This window comes from Platichthys flesus, chromosome 18 (assembly GCF_949316205.1).
Source record: "Platichthys flesus chromosome 18, fPlaFle2.1, whole genome shotgun sequence".
Classification (NCBI taxonomy): Eukaryota; Metazoa; Chordata; class Actinopteri; order Pleuronectiformes; family Pleuronectidae; genus Platichthys; species Platichthys flesus.
In genome coordinates, this window is record NC_084962.1 from 1,601,508 (window position 1) to 1,618,603 (window position 17,096).

The following is a 17,096-nucleotide window of genomic DNA, read 5'->3' on the forward strand; positions in this document are numbered from 1 at the left end:
AAATAACTGAGAAGGTGAGTTGGTCCAGGTTTGACTGGTCAGGACCCTGCAGGCTCAAGTGGACGATGTGCAGAAGACACAAAGAACACGACAGTCCACATACCCCTCCCCAAAAATAGAACATTAATGATGAGATGCCCCAGAGTCAAAGCTCAAGTAAAGGAAAACTTAAGTCAACCTTTCTTTCTTCCAGTTCAACAAAAAAACCCGTATGGTACAAACTCAGAAATATTCCACCCACATTGTCTCAAAATTATAAGCGAGGAGGGATATGTTAGAAATCCTTGCACGCCTGGCTTTAATTTACAAAAATGTGACAAACAGTGTATCCTGTTCCATACAGCAACATTCTAACAACTACCGCTCTGAGGAAGCTTTGGAAGGGAGCAAGAAAAGAGAAAAAGGCAGATGGAGGACCGCATCATGCTTGTCCGAAGAAGCCTCAGCAACATTATGAACTGAAAAGTCAAGAATGAAGCAATAAACTGATGGTGAGTGATTTTACACTATGGCAACAAATTGAAAATTGAGGCTTCTAATTCAATCTCTAGAAAATAATACATGAACTATAGTATAATACACGTACAGATTAACTGTGCCCGCTCAGTTGCTCATCATCCTTTGCCTTTATTATTTTATAATTACTTTTTTGTGAAGGAGAAAATAAAATTCTTATACGGAAGCAAACAAATAATCTAAAACAAGCCTTTTATTTACAGTTAATACATGTATGTCATTGCATTATCACAACCCCACTTGTTTCTGTCCATCCTTCATCCCTCAGCTTCCCTTATTATCGCAGTTGCAGAGTTCAGGCAATAGGGGGGGTGTCAGAGACTGAGGGTTGTGTTTCTGGGGCTTGGTGTAAAGCGAAAAATACTGGGTTGAGCTGAGGAAGCTTCACAAATCCCTAAAATGCAGGCGTAGCCAGGAGGGTTCAAGAGTTTTTTTAACAGTACGGATTTGGTCAATGTGGTCCCAGCCCTGAGCCGCCCCCCCACCCACCACCAGATAGACAGGGTTTGAAGGGGGCCTAGAGGTTGTCCCCGGGCTGGTACTGAGGCTCAGTGGCTGTAAAGTAGTCCTCCAAGAAGGCCTGCAGGTACTCAAAGGTGGGCCGCTCCTCTGCGTCCTTCTTCCAGCACTGCAGCATCAGCTCGTGCATCGAGATGGGGCAGTCTTGAGGGCATGGCATTCTGTAGCCCCGCTCCACCTGCTCCAGCACCTCACGGTTGTTCATCCCTTGAAAAAAGAAGAGAAAAAGAGTGTAAGTAAGCATAGCCAGGGGCTCCTGCACTGATCCGTGTGACAGCTCCGTAAAGACCAAGCTCTTTGACAGTGAGCTTTAACATCCCAGTGGCACCAGGTCAACATCTTGAATCTTTAAAAGCCTTTTAACAAGACAAGTAGCTCATTTAAACAAATTGGTCCACTATTAATAGAATTAATGGGTTATATTTATACAATTACATGTACTAAACTAACTTCAGGTACTTGTTTGTGTAATTTGAATGTCAATTTTCACTTACTCAAGAAGATTTGGGGAGAAAAATGTATATTCTACTATGTGGAATTCAAATACACTTTGACTGTGGCTGAGGGGTAGAGTGGTCGTCCTCCAACCTGAAGATAGGCAGTTCGATCCCCAGTCTGACCCATCTGAATGCCGAAGTGTCCATGGGCAAGATGTTGAACCCCAATTGGCCCCCCATAGAATAAAGTGCTGCGAATAGATGCACTGTATGAATTTGTGTGTTAATGGGTGAATGTAAAACTGTACTGTAAACTTTGAGTGGTCATCAAGACTAGAAAAGCGCTATATAAATACAAATCCATTTACCATTTACTTACTACTTGTATCCATTTGTACTGTTTATCCATATAGTATTGAATCCATGCCCCTTTTTTGATTTCCTTTGAAGATTTCTCTAACTATATATGTTTATGTGTATATGTATATGAGCGGTCGTTCTCCAACCAGAAGGTTGGCAGGCCGATCCCAGTTTTCCACATCTGCCCAAGTTTCTGTGGCAAGATAAAAGATGCACTGTATGAATATGTGTGTGAATGGGTGAATGACAAACTGTTCAGTGAAGCACTTTGAGTGGTCATCAAGACTAGACAAGCTCTATATAAATACAGACCATGTATCCTTCCTAGGGATCTTGGGATGTAAAAGCTGATCTGAGAACAGCTACCTCTGAGCTTAAAGTGTAAACTGTGTGTATACTGTCTTGCTCACACATTCAACACTAAACATCTGCAGTATGTTAATGTGGCAGTTGACCACGCCGCAGGGCTATCACCACAGCAGCCAGAGACAAACCATTCACTCCTCAACATTTTCACTTGCATTATTACAGAGCAAACATAAATTCCAAACAAACATAACCTGTTCAGGTTTATTAGCTCTGCTCAGTCTCCGTGTCCAATCTTGTGTCTCTGTCCGTGACTCTTGTGTCTCAGTTCTGAGTGTCTCATTGAGGCAGCTCAGCCACTGCCTTTTAAACCTGAGGATCATCCGCTAACAGCTCTCCCCTGCATGGACTGATCCTCTGTTGTGCAGGTAAAGGTGCTGTTCCAGCCCCCTCACCTCCACAATGAGGTGTCAAACCTGATCATGAGGTGACAATGTCACAATACATCACAAGGTGACCGTAAATACAGAGCATGTGTTCTCTTATTGGCCTGAATACCAGTATGCCCATGTAAAATAAAAGAAGCACAATATTTGAGTAACAGATATCTGCAAACACATGTGTTAGCATGATGCTACTCCCTCAGCTGTGCTCCTCCTTTTGGTTCTGTCTGAAACTGAACTTGTCCCACTGCTGAGTGGCAAAGCTAATGGGTTATCTCATACTGTGGCAGGGAAAGCACTCTCTCACACAGCAGGAATGGCCCCCTGATGTCAACTCTGGGTTTCATATGAGACGTTTCTCCTTGTTAGACCACTTCACTGACATGTTCCCAGTGGTTTATGGTGAAAGCTGAGCCACACTGAGCCTCTAGCTTCAGTCCCCTCACCTGGGTAAGGCACCCGGCCCTTGGTGACCAGCTCCGTGAGCAAGATGCCAAATGACCACACATCTGACTTAATGGTGAACTTCCCGTACAGCGCAGCCTCCGGAGCGGTCCACTTGATGGGGAACTTTGCACCTGCAGGAGAGCAGAGAGATGAACAGAGCTGGTCAGTAAATGTGTGTCACATGCTGCTGTATTTGTTTGTTCTTCACTTACAAGTACAATTACCTTTATTTATATACCAATTCAATTAACAATATTCACATTGATATCAATTCATATTAACAGCATCTGTTCAATGCACAATAGTTATCTTCTCAGTTCAACAACATGTTATGCGAGGAGCTGCTTCTGCAGCACAATGTTTTTACATATAGGCTTTGCCTTGAATTTGATTATCAATATTACTATTTCCTTGTATGAAAGTGTATGAAGTCCTGTGTACTCAAATAAATACCAGTACTAGACAGTATGAAGCCGTGCATCTTTCACTCCTGCAAATATTTCACGATAAAACCCCATTTTTTTTTAAAGAAAAAAATGGATTTGGTAAACAGACATGCTTGAGTACTTATTTTGAAATGTATGCAGAAAGTGTTGCAACCGTTTATGTTTGTAACATGTGTCATGCGGCCTTCATGTGGCACAACGCTCACACACCTCAACTGTTTTGTTCACCACCTTTCTTCTGTCATCCGTATATTTAACTGGAAAGCCTAAATACTCTCATACGTGACATCAATAATGCAGTTTGCCCCTCAAGTAGCCATGGCTTTAACCATCATCGGCTTTTTCCATGCAAAGTTCATGTGAACACAGCTGCTTTGATTTAACTGCATCTCTGCATTGAAATTTACGTAATTGCTTCAAAAAGTGAAAGCGACATTAACACAAAATTTGAATATGTAAACTTTGCTTTTAATTCGCTGCTCACATACGCTCTGAACCATGGGGGTTGATCCATTTGGATCATTCCTGCTCCATTACACAGATAGTTGAGGTTTGCTCAGGTTGAGAAAGTAGATCACTTCTAAGCATGTGTTTATGTGTCCTTTATCAAGCAGGGAAGGAGAGATGTTATTGAGCTGTACCGTTTCTGCTTGACTGCAATAAAGTGGGTCGTTTGGACCTGAATGCATCTCTGCCTCCTCTACTTCAAGCCTACTGCGAGTCCCGCACTTTGGGCCTTATCTTCTAGTGACACACCAACTGGCCAAAGCTGCACTCTGTTCAGTTCTCTTAGGCAGTGTTTTGGAGTCAAGTGCAGAGTGCACAAGTTAATCTGTTTTTCGAATTTCTTATTTAATATAACGTGAATATGTGCACCATGTGCATATAACTCACACCAGTGGGAAAGAGCAAATTATTTTTAGAATGGAAAAATACCACACTATGATTGTATGCCTGGTAATAAATTAGTTTAACAGATTCAATGTGACCATAACCTTTGTCCACTGAATAATAACCACCTGATCTTTTGAAGTTGAAGAAAGTATCTTTAGATACACATTCACGAGGCCAAAAACATATTTTATGAGGCCCTGTCCTTTGACCACCAAATCAGTTCAATCTTTGAGTCCAAGTGAATGTTTGTGCCAAATCTGAAAACATCTTCTCAAGCTGATTAAGATATCAACACATTTGTCAGGCCACTGTGACCTTCACCTTTCACCTATGGCTACCATAATTAAATCTGGTTATCTGGGAGTTTAAGTTAATGTTTGTACCTAATTTGAAGAGATCCGTGGAGTACTTCCAGAGATATCAAAATTTAAAATAATGGGACGGATGGACACCCAGAAAACCACTGGCTCTAGCTATGGCATACACAGTATTTAATGATTTATTAACATATATATGAATGTAGATTGTCAATGTCTGCAACATTGCTAAAAATTGCTTCTCTTATCTTTAATTGTTGGTCTGGATAAAAATAAACCGTTCCCAAGACACAAAAAACCTAATCCAGTCTCACTGTCAGTGGTCAATACTAGAAAAAAATGAAATTTTCTTGGAAACTCCGGAGCAGCGGGACTGACTGACTGTGACTTCATTGCTATTTGCTCGTCATTCTGATTGAAGCACATTGAGACAATATTCTCTACAACCTAATGCAGTCATCGTGTGAATGAATGTAAGTGTGAACAGCAGAACATAATGTGTGAATGTGTGTGAGTGGGGAGTGGCTGAGCCCCACCTTGCCGAGCAGTATATTCATTGTCTTCAATGAGCCTGGCCAGGCCAAAGTCTGCGATCTTGCACACCAGATTGTCTCCCACCAGGATGTTGGCGGAGCGCAGGTCTCGGTGGATGTAGTTCATCCTCTCAATGTAGGCCATGCCTCCTGCCACCTGCAGCACAGTGAGCACACTGCATCAATGCTCAAACAGAGATCCCCTGACATTGCTTCATATGATTTGGCAGGAAGGGAAAACATAACTTCCAGGCAGGTTAAGAAAAAGGATTTTGGAGTGATTCTGCAGAAAAGCAGTTTGTTTAGGATCCCACTGTGAATGGAGCACAGCATTATAGCTCATATTCTGATGGTTTTCATTAAACTTTAATGCTGTTTTACCTGCACAAGACAAAAGACCTGGTCGGCTCAGGAGGCTTACACTCTTGAGGTGTCCTTTTACAGATGACTTATTACCTGCTAGAAATCTGGGTCAAAACAGGATGAACTGCTGTGGACTGAACCTATTAGTTATGAAGAAACTATAATGAAGTAAGTTAAAAAATGAGGCGATTTGTACTAAAATACATAGCAAATATAAAAATAGGGAAGTGGAAACACAGTCAATTAACCACCAAGTCTGTTTCAAATGAAGGCTCTGCAGTTATGATTTGCAAGGAAGTATTATCTGAAGTCTTCAGCTGTTTTCCAGAAACCAATGATGAGAAATAAGTCCTCTATTCTGCTTATTTAATGTAACACAAACACACAAGAGTTTGCAGATAAAACATGGAAGGTCTATGTCGAGGGTTTACCTGTGCCGCCATGTCCACCAGGTTTGGCAGCTTCAACCCCCGTCCTTCTCCGTCCTTCATGAACTCCAGCAGGCTTCCTTCAGAGGACATAAACACATATCAGTTTCATGATAGCTCATTTATTCATATACACACTGAGGACACACCTTCCTGCTGTGTCCTACATCCATCAACAAATCAGTGGTGCCCCCACCCTTCTTCAGGAACTGTTTGTAAAGCTGAACAGTTCAGAGACAAGAGGTTTGTAATTTGCCTGTTCACCTCCACTTTCTATCCTAAACAGCGATGACAGAGGATAAATACAGGATGACTGAATACTTTGACTCTTAGAACATTTTCCTTCTGCTTGTTCCTTTTGGAAAACACATTTTCCGAGTTAACAGAGTGACCTCTAAGTTTTCGTTATTGTTCTCTTTGCTGTTTCATGTGACTCTTTGTTGTGGGGTTTCTAACATCCAGGCTTTTGCAGTATTGTTTTGAAGACTTTAATCATCCTCAGCCTCTTTGAAACAAGAGCTTTCCATATCAGATCAGTTACACTTATCATAACAGGAATAGAACAACAACACATAGATGAAATACATTTTAAAGAGCCTGCACACATGCATGTGCACAGTGCCATAGGCTAAGCTCGCAGACAAATTTCTTTTAGATTTAGAAGTTCACATCAATCAAATTCAATCAAATTGTATTTGTATAGCCCATATTCACAAATCACAATTTGTTTCATAGGGCTTTCTCACATGTCATGGTGTTTTTATAAAAATGTTGAACGGACCCCTGGTGATCTTTCTCGTGTATTGAAATCAGCCTCAGCGTATGAGGGGCCGTGAGGGACATTATTCAGAATATCCTCTCACACACACTACTGAAAAGCTCTCACAAACACAACTGAAATGCTCTCACACACACTACTGAAAAACTATACGCTCTCACACACACTACTGAAATGCTCTCACACACACTACTGAAATGCTCTCGCACACACTACTGAAAAACTATACTCTCTCACACACACTACTGAAATGCTCTCGCACACACTACTGAAATGCTCTCGCACACACTACTGAAATGCTCTCGCACACACTACTGAAATGCTCTCGCACACACTACTGAAATGCTCTCACACACACTAGTGAAAAGCTCTCATACACAATAGTGAAATGTGCTCATATACACAACTGAAATGCCCTTCCGGGTCCCTTACGTGCTTATGTATCCCTCCTTACGTGCTGACGGGTGTCGACCCCCTTTTCTAAAATTTACGAAAAGCGCCGCAAGCTCACTCAGTCCGCAAGGCTGTGATTGGTCTGCTCTACATCCCTTCTGGAGCTGCATTTCCGGTTTCATGCCCCATAATACCGGCAGAAATCACGGAAGATTTAGAAGAACGAATATGGACCAAATAGAAGAGCACTTGGCAGAAGATATCCGATAGTATGATCACTTGTATAACCTGTCACTGACTGGCGGATTTGTCCGCCAGAAAAAGGCTACGAGGAGCCGCAGTGGCTATGTAAATAAACAATCGACGAAGAAGAAAGAAGGCGTCTCTAAGGTCGTCTTCGACAAAAAGCAAAAAAAACGAGTCTTGCGTGAAAAGACGCAGACGCATGTCTTTTCACGCCGCTGTGGCGCAAGACTCGTTTTCATTCATGCTTCCCCAACCGTTGCGCGTCTTACAAAGCAATACCGCGCCAGAACACTAGGCGGAGTAATGCTTTTTGTCGAGACGACCTTAGAGACGCCTTCTTTCTTCTTCGTCGATTGTTTATTTACATAGCCACTGCGGCTCCTCGTAGCCTTTTTCTGGCGGACAAATCCGCCAGTCAGTGACAGGTTATACAAGTGATCATACTATCGGATATCTTCTGCCAAGTGCTCTTCTATTTGGTCCATATTCGTTCTTCTAAATCTTCCGTGATTTCTGCCGGTATTATGGGGCATGAAACCGGAAATGCAGCTCCAGAAGGGATGTAGAGCAGACCAATCACAGCCTTGCGGGCTGAGTGAGCTTGCGGAGCTTTGCCGTAAATTTTAGAAAAGGGGGTCGACACCCGTCAGCACGTAAGGAGGGAAACATAAGCACGTAAGGGACCCGGAAGGGCTCTTGCGCTTACGGGCCCGTGAAAACGCAGAAGCATGTTTCAGGCTTTACTCTCTATCCACTGTACCCATCAACAAGATGAGCCACTGAATTTAAGTGAGTTATTTTACACGTTTTGCTCCAGATGAGAATGATACATATTATGATATTACAATTTCAGTTAAAAAAATTTCAACAAATGTCAATAAATGCTGCTGAATGTATTTTCTATAGCCTGAGATATCGCATAAACAGAAGAGAATATATAGGTTAGGAAGGCTCTTTCCAGCTCACCAGTCCCCTGGTTAAAGTGAGTTATTTTAAGTGAACCATGATTCACTTAAATGCTTAGAGGCACATCCTGTGGTGTAACACTACATAAATGGTTTTGGTAAATGGTATATATATATAGCGCTTATCTAGTCTTGATGACCACTCAAAGGTGGGCCATTCAGGGTTCAGCATTTTGCCCAAGGACACTTTGGTATGCAGATGGGTCAGACTGGGGATCGAATTGCCGACCTTCAGGTTGGAGGACGACCACCTTACCCCTCAGCCACAGCCGCCCATAAAGAGAGAGTATATTGAAAACTGACTGACAAACTGACAATCTAACCTGGGATTAAGTCTGTGTACTGCCTTGAATTGTACAACAGCATGCCGTTGATAAAAACATGATTTGATTTGATTCTAAGCCTAACTGGATTTGAGATTTTTTCAATTAAGTTCTTGTCCTTTACGTCTGAGGATGATCTATAACTTGGGTTTTGTTTTCACGAGACTCTCTAAAAAATATATTTTTGGTTAAACAGAGGTTAATGCCATGTTAATGAGTGGTGACTTTACATCTATGCAGATATTTGTATGTATGTTCATTTACCTTTGCCCATGTATTCTGTGACAATGTAAATGGGCTCCTCAGACACCACGGCGTAGAGCTGCACGAGCTTGTCATGGCGGAGTTTCTTCATGATCTGAGCCTCCTCCAGGAAGGACTCTGGAGACATGGTGCCAGGCTTTAGAGTCTTCACCGCCACCTTAGTGGTGCCATTCCACGTTCCTGGCACACGCAAAGACACACACACATAAGTGTACACCAAACATTGATTCTATTCAAATCAAGACCTCTCCTTTGTAGCCTGAGGAGATGACTGGCAGCTGAGAGGCAACTCTAGTCCAAAACAAAGGGAACAGGTCTTTCAAATAACTATGAGTTAAACATGCAACACTGAATGAGATCAGGAGACAGTATGAGAATCAGTCCATCTTTTATTTTAATGCACAGAGGTTGTGCTGATGGATAATTAAATGGATTCCAGATTTAGAGTGGACCTTGATTTGAAATGGCTTTTAAAAGCAGGGGGAGCTCCAGCAGGGCTTTGAGAGACACAATACACCAACACAGGAGCAGATAAACCTTTGTATGATGATTAACTAAAGCAAGCCAGTAAGCTCCTCATTGCTTGTATGGCAGCTACAGTAACACAGGATGGCTGTGCCACCAAATGTGGCACTGTACACTGCCTCTAGCTCCTGTGTCAGAGTATGCATAATAAGATATGGAACACTGTATTCTCTTCAATGGAGTAGTACTCTCTTTATCTCATTCTGTGACACTAAGGGATGCAGGGATGTTAGTAGTGACCAACATGGTAGACAGAGAGACTAACCATCAATGAACATGTTCTCTACATGTGTTTGGTGGGTTAGGGGGTTAAGAGGTTAATGTATGAGTAAGCTCATAAATCAGAGTGGGCTTCTTTAGAGAAGCAGCTGTGCAGATATTGGGGCTGATGATCACCTGCTGGGTTAGGATCCCAGAGGCTGAGTGTCATCTGGGAGAGGACTGACTGTGCCCCGGTATCTGTCCAGATGGGACAGGATAACAGTGCACACTCTTGTGTTCTGCAGTATGGAAGTCTAACATGTCAAATATTAAAAACACAAGTTATGTAATAAATATTGAATATATATAAAATAAATCAACTGATGAATTGTAATGGTATTTTTTACTTTGTTACAACTTGACTGATCAATATGAAACATCATTTGACAATTCTCAAAGTGTATTTCTTTAATAAAATGTATGCACAATTATACATTTATCTAATTTAAACATTTTTAGAGTGCCATACTGCAGATCATATTCAGTGAATTACTGGAAAAATCTGAAAGGTAGAAAACCATGAACTAGAACTGTTTACGTTTAAAATCCTGTGGGAATGTTGCATGCTGAAACACAGCATTTGCTTTCATCCCCAATTAGTTAACAAAATTGCTAATGGTTACTTGGTGCCCTTAAGAAAAAAAAAAAAAGGATGAATACATCTATTTCCAGGTAGGCTCACCGTGAGAGAAAAAAGAAGAGTACTTTTTCCTATTAAGGATTTTCTTACCATAAAACACTTCAGCAAAACATCCTGTTCCCAGCTTTACTTCCAATTCAAGTGTGTGTCTGGCGATCTCCCAGGAATCGTGATTCAAGCCCACAGTGTCAGGGATGTAGTTCACACACACGCCCGTTAAATTAAAGCACAAACCATCCGCACTCTCTACAGGGGGAGGGAAGGCAAGGCACAGAGGGTTAACTAATGGGGAACATGCAGTAGAGGACATGGAAGGAGGCCATCTTTAAACTGTGAGAGCAGAGACTCCAGACACAGTGCATGTCTTTACCAGATGTTTATGATAGGAAGGGGTAAGAAACCTGAGGTTTTTCCCCGGCAACACCCCCAAACTAAGATTTATCAAAATGTCTTGGCCTGTTTTCTCATTTGATCCCCTCCCCTCCCAGGGTTAAGGTTAGGGTTAAGTATTTTCTTGTGCTCTGGAGCCCGTCTGGTGTCTCTGCTTGTACAGGGTGGCCCTTTCCTTGTGACCCCATCTCCTGAAGGCGACCGGATCCGTACCAATCCAGACCTCCCCAAACTGCCCATTCCCAAGACGCTTGATTAGCTGCAGTGACTCCCGTGGGATCTCCCACACGTCTTTGGTTTTGACGGACAGGTCGGCGAGGCGGGGCATCCCTTTGTGGCAGGGAACCACCAAGCGACAGCAGAGCCCAGCAGCTCGGTCTGCACACACCACCCAGCGAAGCACAAACAAGCGCATATAGAAAGATGTAAACAGAGTAAGCATCAAAGCAACATCTAGAAACAAAGATGACCAGTGGTGGAGTAATCATAAAAATCCCTTCCTGCCATCCTGCTTCCTGGATTGCACACATGCTGCTTTCAGGCCAGATGATACAGCAGTAATCTTATGTGTTTTCCCATCAAACCAATCAGTGAGTTGGCTGGCAGCACAGGTTAATGCTACTACTCATTTATCTGCAGAAGCCAGAGGTTCTTTCACAGACCCAGAAAATTCTTCAGATCCAATATTTCTTAATCCAGACAAAATTATGGCCCTTAAGAGTGTTTAAATCTGCCTCCCTAACATTATGGAGCTCCAGCACCAAATAAAATAACGACACCATTATCATTCTGACTATCAGATGTGAGTAATCACCATATGCAATCTTGTGTTTTTCCCATATTTCTGTCCGATAATTATTTTAGAGATATATTATAATAACTTGTTATTTCAGGCCCAATATTCTCCATTTGATGTTGCCTTGTTATGGTGGCCCAACGTAACTGAATGACAAAAAACAAGTATGGGTGCAGGTCATAGAAAAAGTAAAGGCTCTATGTTATGACTCACTTTGGCTAATGGCATATATAGCTCAAATACACTTTATGATAATGGTGGTAATTCATAAGACATAGCTGCAGACCTCGCTCACTCATCGGGCACATTTACATGTACGTTGTCACAGTGGTTAAAAATAAAGATAAAGTGCAGGGACTTTATGCACCATGAGAGGCATTAGTAGCCGTGCATGTTTGGGCGGATGAGTGGTGCTCCAGCTGCTCTTTCCTGCATAAGGTTGTCACATTAACCAATGACACCATGTTATTGTCTCATGAAATCAAGCATCTCTTGCGTTGGCTGCAGAGGAAGTGCTCTTGTTTGCCAGTCATTGATTCAACCGTTGAATTAGGGCAGAGTTTCCACTGATGCATCCACACTTATATCTAGATGAGCTGATATCTGGTTGTTGTAGTGAGGTGCTGTGGGAGGAGGTTACCCAGGGTGTTTGCATGGGGCAGTAAAGATGAGATAAAGGCCCGTGTTCAACATTCAACTCTGCCATTAAAGCCCATCTGGCCTGCCTGCTGCACTCCACTCAGACATCAATACAGTTCTGTGTTCACATAGCCTGTCAATATGTGGACCGCTGCCATGTAGTAGTTAAAAACAAAATAGACACCGATCCAACCTGTGGGCAATGGATGATTAGACCGAAAGCAACACACTGACTACAAACATCCTTGTCACATGTTCATTCAAACAACTTATATCAGTACCACTTTAAAGTGCTATTATGGACTTTTAAAATAATTGTCATTAAACCATTGAGCTTCTGTAAGATGTTAAAGGTGTCAATATTTTTAAAGAAAATGTAAATGTTAAATGAATGACAAAAATTGAAAACCAGACAAAACCAATATTTACTTTTAACATAGTGAGTCACAATGACTGGATGTCTTACCACTTACTACACATCTAAAAACTGCTCTTTCATGTTTAACTTTTCATCCTTTTTTATCCTAATGAAAATGGGGTCCTAAAGTCAGAGGGCATCTATCTAAACATTTACTAAGATTCACCAACATATATCACTCAATAGCTAAGGCTGCAGCACCTAAACCGAGAAAGGCCTGTGTTTTAAAGTGACTTTTTTCAGCTTCAATAAAGACACTTCAAATGTGTTTTCATTCAAACTTGCAGGTAAAAAAATCTATAAGTTTTCTGATGTCTTAAGGTACATGTGAAGATTATTCTACAGTACACAAGGCCAGATGTCCCACTTAGCTCTTTAAAGACACGACAAATCGAAGAAAGCAGAAAGCCATAAAAGCATAAGCCCTGAAAAGAGGCAAGGTTATTTGCAAAGGTGTGGTGTTCTCTCAGTATGTCCCCTGGAGAGGTGATAAAATGTATAGGGAGAGTTAATTTTCCATGACACAAACACATACAGAAAATCCATGGTGTTGATTTAAGGGCTGAAACATTGATATGTCAATGTGCCAAGTAGAGCATAACGGCAATAATATCCCTTTCACAGAGGGAGAGTGATAAAACAGAATAGACGTAAGAAGACAAAGCACATATGATCAGATATACATCGTCATCATATCAAGCAGACAGAGACACAAATAAGAACAGAATCGAGAACTGAAGAGTAAAACTAAAATTAAAATCGCTGTCTCATCCTGTAAATCTGAATAACAAATATGTGTGTCAGCAGCACAGATGCAGCGGCCTGCTGTTGAACGAGCACGCGGTCAGGGGGAACACGCTTAGTACACACATCTGGACGAGCTCACAGAGACGCAAGCTTGAACTCAGACACACTTAAGCCTGAAACATGCTTCTGCGTTTTCACGGGCCCGTAAGCGCAAGAGCCCTTCCGGGTCCCTTACGTGCTTATGTATCCCTCCTTACGTGCTGACGGGTGTCGACCCCCTTTTCTAAAATTTACGGCAAAGCTCCGCAAGCTCACTCAGCCCGCAAGGCTGTGATTGGTCTGCTCTACATCCCTTCTGGAGCTGCATTTCCGGTTTCATGCCCCATAATACCGGCAGAAATCACGGAAGATTTAGAAGAACGAATATGGACCAAATAGAAGAGCACTTGGCAGAAGATATCCGATAGTATGATCACTTGTATAACCTGTCACTGACTGGCGGATTTGTCCGCCAGAAAAAGGCTACGAGGAGCCGCAGTGGCTATGTAAATAAACAATCGACGAAGAAGAAAGAAGGCGTCTCTAAGGTCGTCTCGACAAAAAGCATTACTCCGCCTAGTGTTCTGGCGCGGAATTGCTTTGTAAGACGCGCAACGGTTGGGGAAGCATGAATGAAAACGAGTCTTGCGCCACAGCGGCGTGAAAAGACGCAGACGCAGTCGCAGAAGCATGTTTCAGGCTTTAAGCCTGAAACATGCTTCTGCGTTTTCACGGGCCCGTAAGCGCAAGAGCCCTTCCGGGTCCTTACGTGCTTATGTATCCCTCCTTACGTGCTGACGGGTGTCGACCCCCTTTTCTAAAATTTACGGCAAAGCTCTGCAAGCTCACTCAGCCCGCAAGGCTGTGATTGGTCTGCTCTACATCCCTTCTGGAGCTGCATTTCCGGTTTCATGCCCCATAATACCGGCAGAAATCACGGAAGATTTAGAAGAACGAATATGGACCAAATAGAAGAGCACTTGTTAGAAGATATCCGATAGTATGATCACTTGTATAACCTCTCACTGACTGGCGGAAAGAAGGCGTCTCTAAGGTCGTCTCGACAAAAAGCATTACTCCGCCTAGTGTTCTGGCGCGGAATTGCTTTGTAAGACGCGCAACGGTTGGGGAAGCATGAATGAAAACGAGTCTTGCGCCACAGCGGCGTGAAAAGACGCAGACGCAGTCGCAGAAGCATGTTTCAGGCTTAACTCCCTCTGCCTTCCACACCACCACTACAATATTGTGTTTCTTTATGGCTGCATTAAAAATGACTGTGATTCTAAATAACTCAATATAAACGCAATGACGATGGTAAAAGCCAATAATCCAACATGGGAACTTTCTTTGCCTCCCAGTTGTAAATGGCACCTTTTAATTCTGAATGTGAAATGTGCTGGCAGACTAAATTGAATTATATAATGGAACAGTGTCTGCTTAATGCATTCTGGATCGATGAACGAAATGGACACCGGACAGACTTTAACGTTGGCTTTGGGCTTGTATGAGTATGAGTCAACATGAGTCAACCGAATCGATGCTCTGTCACCATGACAAATCTCTTCATGGCAACATATCCCTGTTCCCCTTTTAATGGAGAGTGGGCCATGCTGCCCTTTCAGTGCCTTTACCAAAGGAAAGATTGAAGCCAGACCATTGAGTTTTCAGGCTCTTTAACAGATGATATTGTTTCCTGTAGCCTTTAAGCTGCACAGGTCAGTGAAGCCCAACAGAAACACCAGCAAGATACTTTGCCGTAAAAACATATTTGAACCTCTCTCGACTTAGTCCTTGGTCACAGTTAAATGTTTCAGATCATTTTTACTTAATTTTCTCTTTTTCAGAACTGCGCTCACTTCACATTGCCATACAGGTTCTATTTAAGAGATGTTTGGATTGAACAGTTCTGGTGGTTATCATGCCTGGTGGGGGTAGTGATATCCAACAAAATTATCTTTAAAATTGGTTATTTGGCTGATTTAGAAAGTGAGGACACAATTACTTTTTTACATTCGGCCAGGTAGGTTTGAACCGTTTCTTTTCCTTCAATTAATAAAGTAATTTCTAGTAATTTTTAGTTTACTTTGGTTATTTTTGACTAGTATAAAAGGTAGTTTAATTGTCTGAAACATGCATATGTGAAAAATATACAAAAATAGAAGAAACCCAGAAGGGGGTAAATACCTTTTATGCCTAAAATTCACCAGAACAGAGTAAATCCTCAAAAAAAGACAGATAATATCTGCCCTGCAAGATGATTTGTATTATTGTTATAATTTTTTTTATTTCACATAACATTCAGGGGTGCCATAGGTGCTGATCTCTGCCATGGCAACAACATTCATAGAAGCACTTCCACTTCTGCCTACAAAACAAGAGCACAATGTGGGTTTTTTCGTTGCGGTAATTTTTTCAAGCTAAATTACAGACCTCTGAAATAGCCGCCATGAAATAGGTGGTGAGGAAAAAACATTGGTGAGTAACTCTGTCTACTTACATTCAAGCCACATACATGAACAGCAACAAAGCAATTTAAATTGTATTATGTACAAAAACATTGACTACCAAGTCTGTTCATTAAAATGGAGCTTAAAACCGATGGAAGTTATTGCCTTTAATACGCCTCTCAGGGAGTTACTCAATATTCACTCCAAAGGACTACCCGCTGGTTACCGTCTGTATCTATACACACGTGTGTCTTAAGGTGTTCAGTGTTGATCAGATTATGTGTCACTACTATTGTAGGCCTTTTCCTTGATGCTTGGTAAAACCAGGATACCAGCACACATCTATGGCTCTGTTTGTGTCTGACTGCACAACACAATTTGATGGCAGCAGGGCAGTGCATTAAACAAATGTCTGTCACATAGTCCAGGGGTATTTTTCTTTGAATTTCTTGAAGCGGCCTTTGACTTTTTCTCTGGTCCTACATCTAATGACTATCACCCCGGCCCCTGCCCTACTTACAGTGTAAATGTTGGTGGGAAGATGAGGTTTCGTACCTGAGTAGTGCTGAACGAGTTGCTGCAACGCGTCAAACTGAGCCCTGGTGGTGATGTAGTAACCGCCGCTGTCGAGCTTACGAATCTTATAGTGCTTGACGTGGTCACCTTTTACATCGTCCCAGTCTCTTATGGACAAGGAGAATGCACCTGGGAGACACAGATCAGGGATTAAAGGAATATGACTAAACACTGAGAACTTGTCTACCTAAGATAAAGTATAAAATGGATAAAATGATGATTTAAATCAGGATGTATTTAATCACATTTTACATTCAAAAGACTATGGGTATGACTGAGCATTCAGTTCCTACTTCAAGTACAAAAGCCATGCAAGAAACTTAGCGATAACTAAAATTCCACAGGTTCCTCCTTTATTCACTGAGGCTGATGTGAGCTGTTTTCCCCCTGGTAACCACTCACCACTCAGACACCCAAAGGTTAATGGTGCGAGATTGTGTTTGTGGTTTTACCCTTTGTGGTTTCACTCTCCCGAATGAGATAGGTGCCTCTTGAGTTGCCTGTGGACAGCAGCTGCCTCTCTGCATCCTTACGGCCCAGTTTACCAAAGTACCAGCTGCAATTAGAAGACACATCATGTCAAGTCTAACAATAGATTTACAAGACCATGATGAACTGCAGGCACTTTTACTTCGGCTCT

The 17,096-nt window shown here is 42.1% G+C and overlaps 1 protein-coding gene across 8 annotated transcripts in view; it reads right to left on the reverse strand.

Annotated features, from left to right (window-relative positions):
* Window positions 1–689: 689 nt before the first annotated feature.
* Window positions 690–17,096, reverse strand: part of fynb (FYN proto-oncogene, Src family tyrosine kinase b) — a 69,104-nt gene continuing 52,697 nt past the window's right edge. For 2 of the 8 annotated variants that reach the window (XM_062411195.1, XM_062411197.1), the window contains exons 6-14: window positions 16,909–17,012; window positions 16,436–16,585; window positions 11,008–11,172; window positions 10,495–10,650; window positions 8,979–9,158; window positions 6,013–6,089; window positions 5,222–5,375; window positions 3,028–3,159; window positions 690–1,242 (exon numbers count right to left, since the gene is read on the reverse strand). In XM_062411195.1, the coding sequence (XP_062267179.1) occupies window positions 1,034–1,242; window positions 3,028–3,159; window positions 5,222–5,375; window positions 6,013–6,089; window positions 8,979–9,158; window positions 10,495–10,650; window positions 11,008–11,172; window positions 16,436–16,585; window positions 16,909–17,012 (1,327 nt within the window). In that variant the 3' untranslated portion in view covers window positions 690–1,033. The remainder of the gene's footprint in view (window positions 1,243–3,027; window positions 3,160–5,221; window positions 5,376–6,012; window positions 6,090–8,978; window positions 9,159–10,494; window positions 10,651–11,007; window positions 11,173–16,435; window positions 16,586–16,908; window positions 17,013–17,096) is intronic. The other 6 variants (XM_062411198.1, XM_062411199.1, XM_062411200.1 and 3 more) reach the window with 3 other exon arrangements.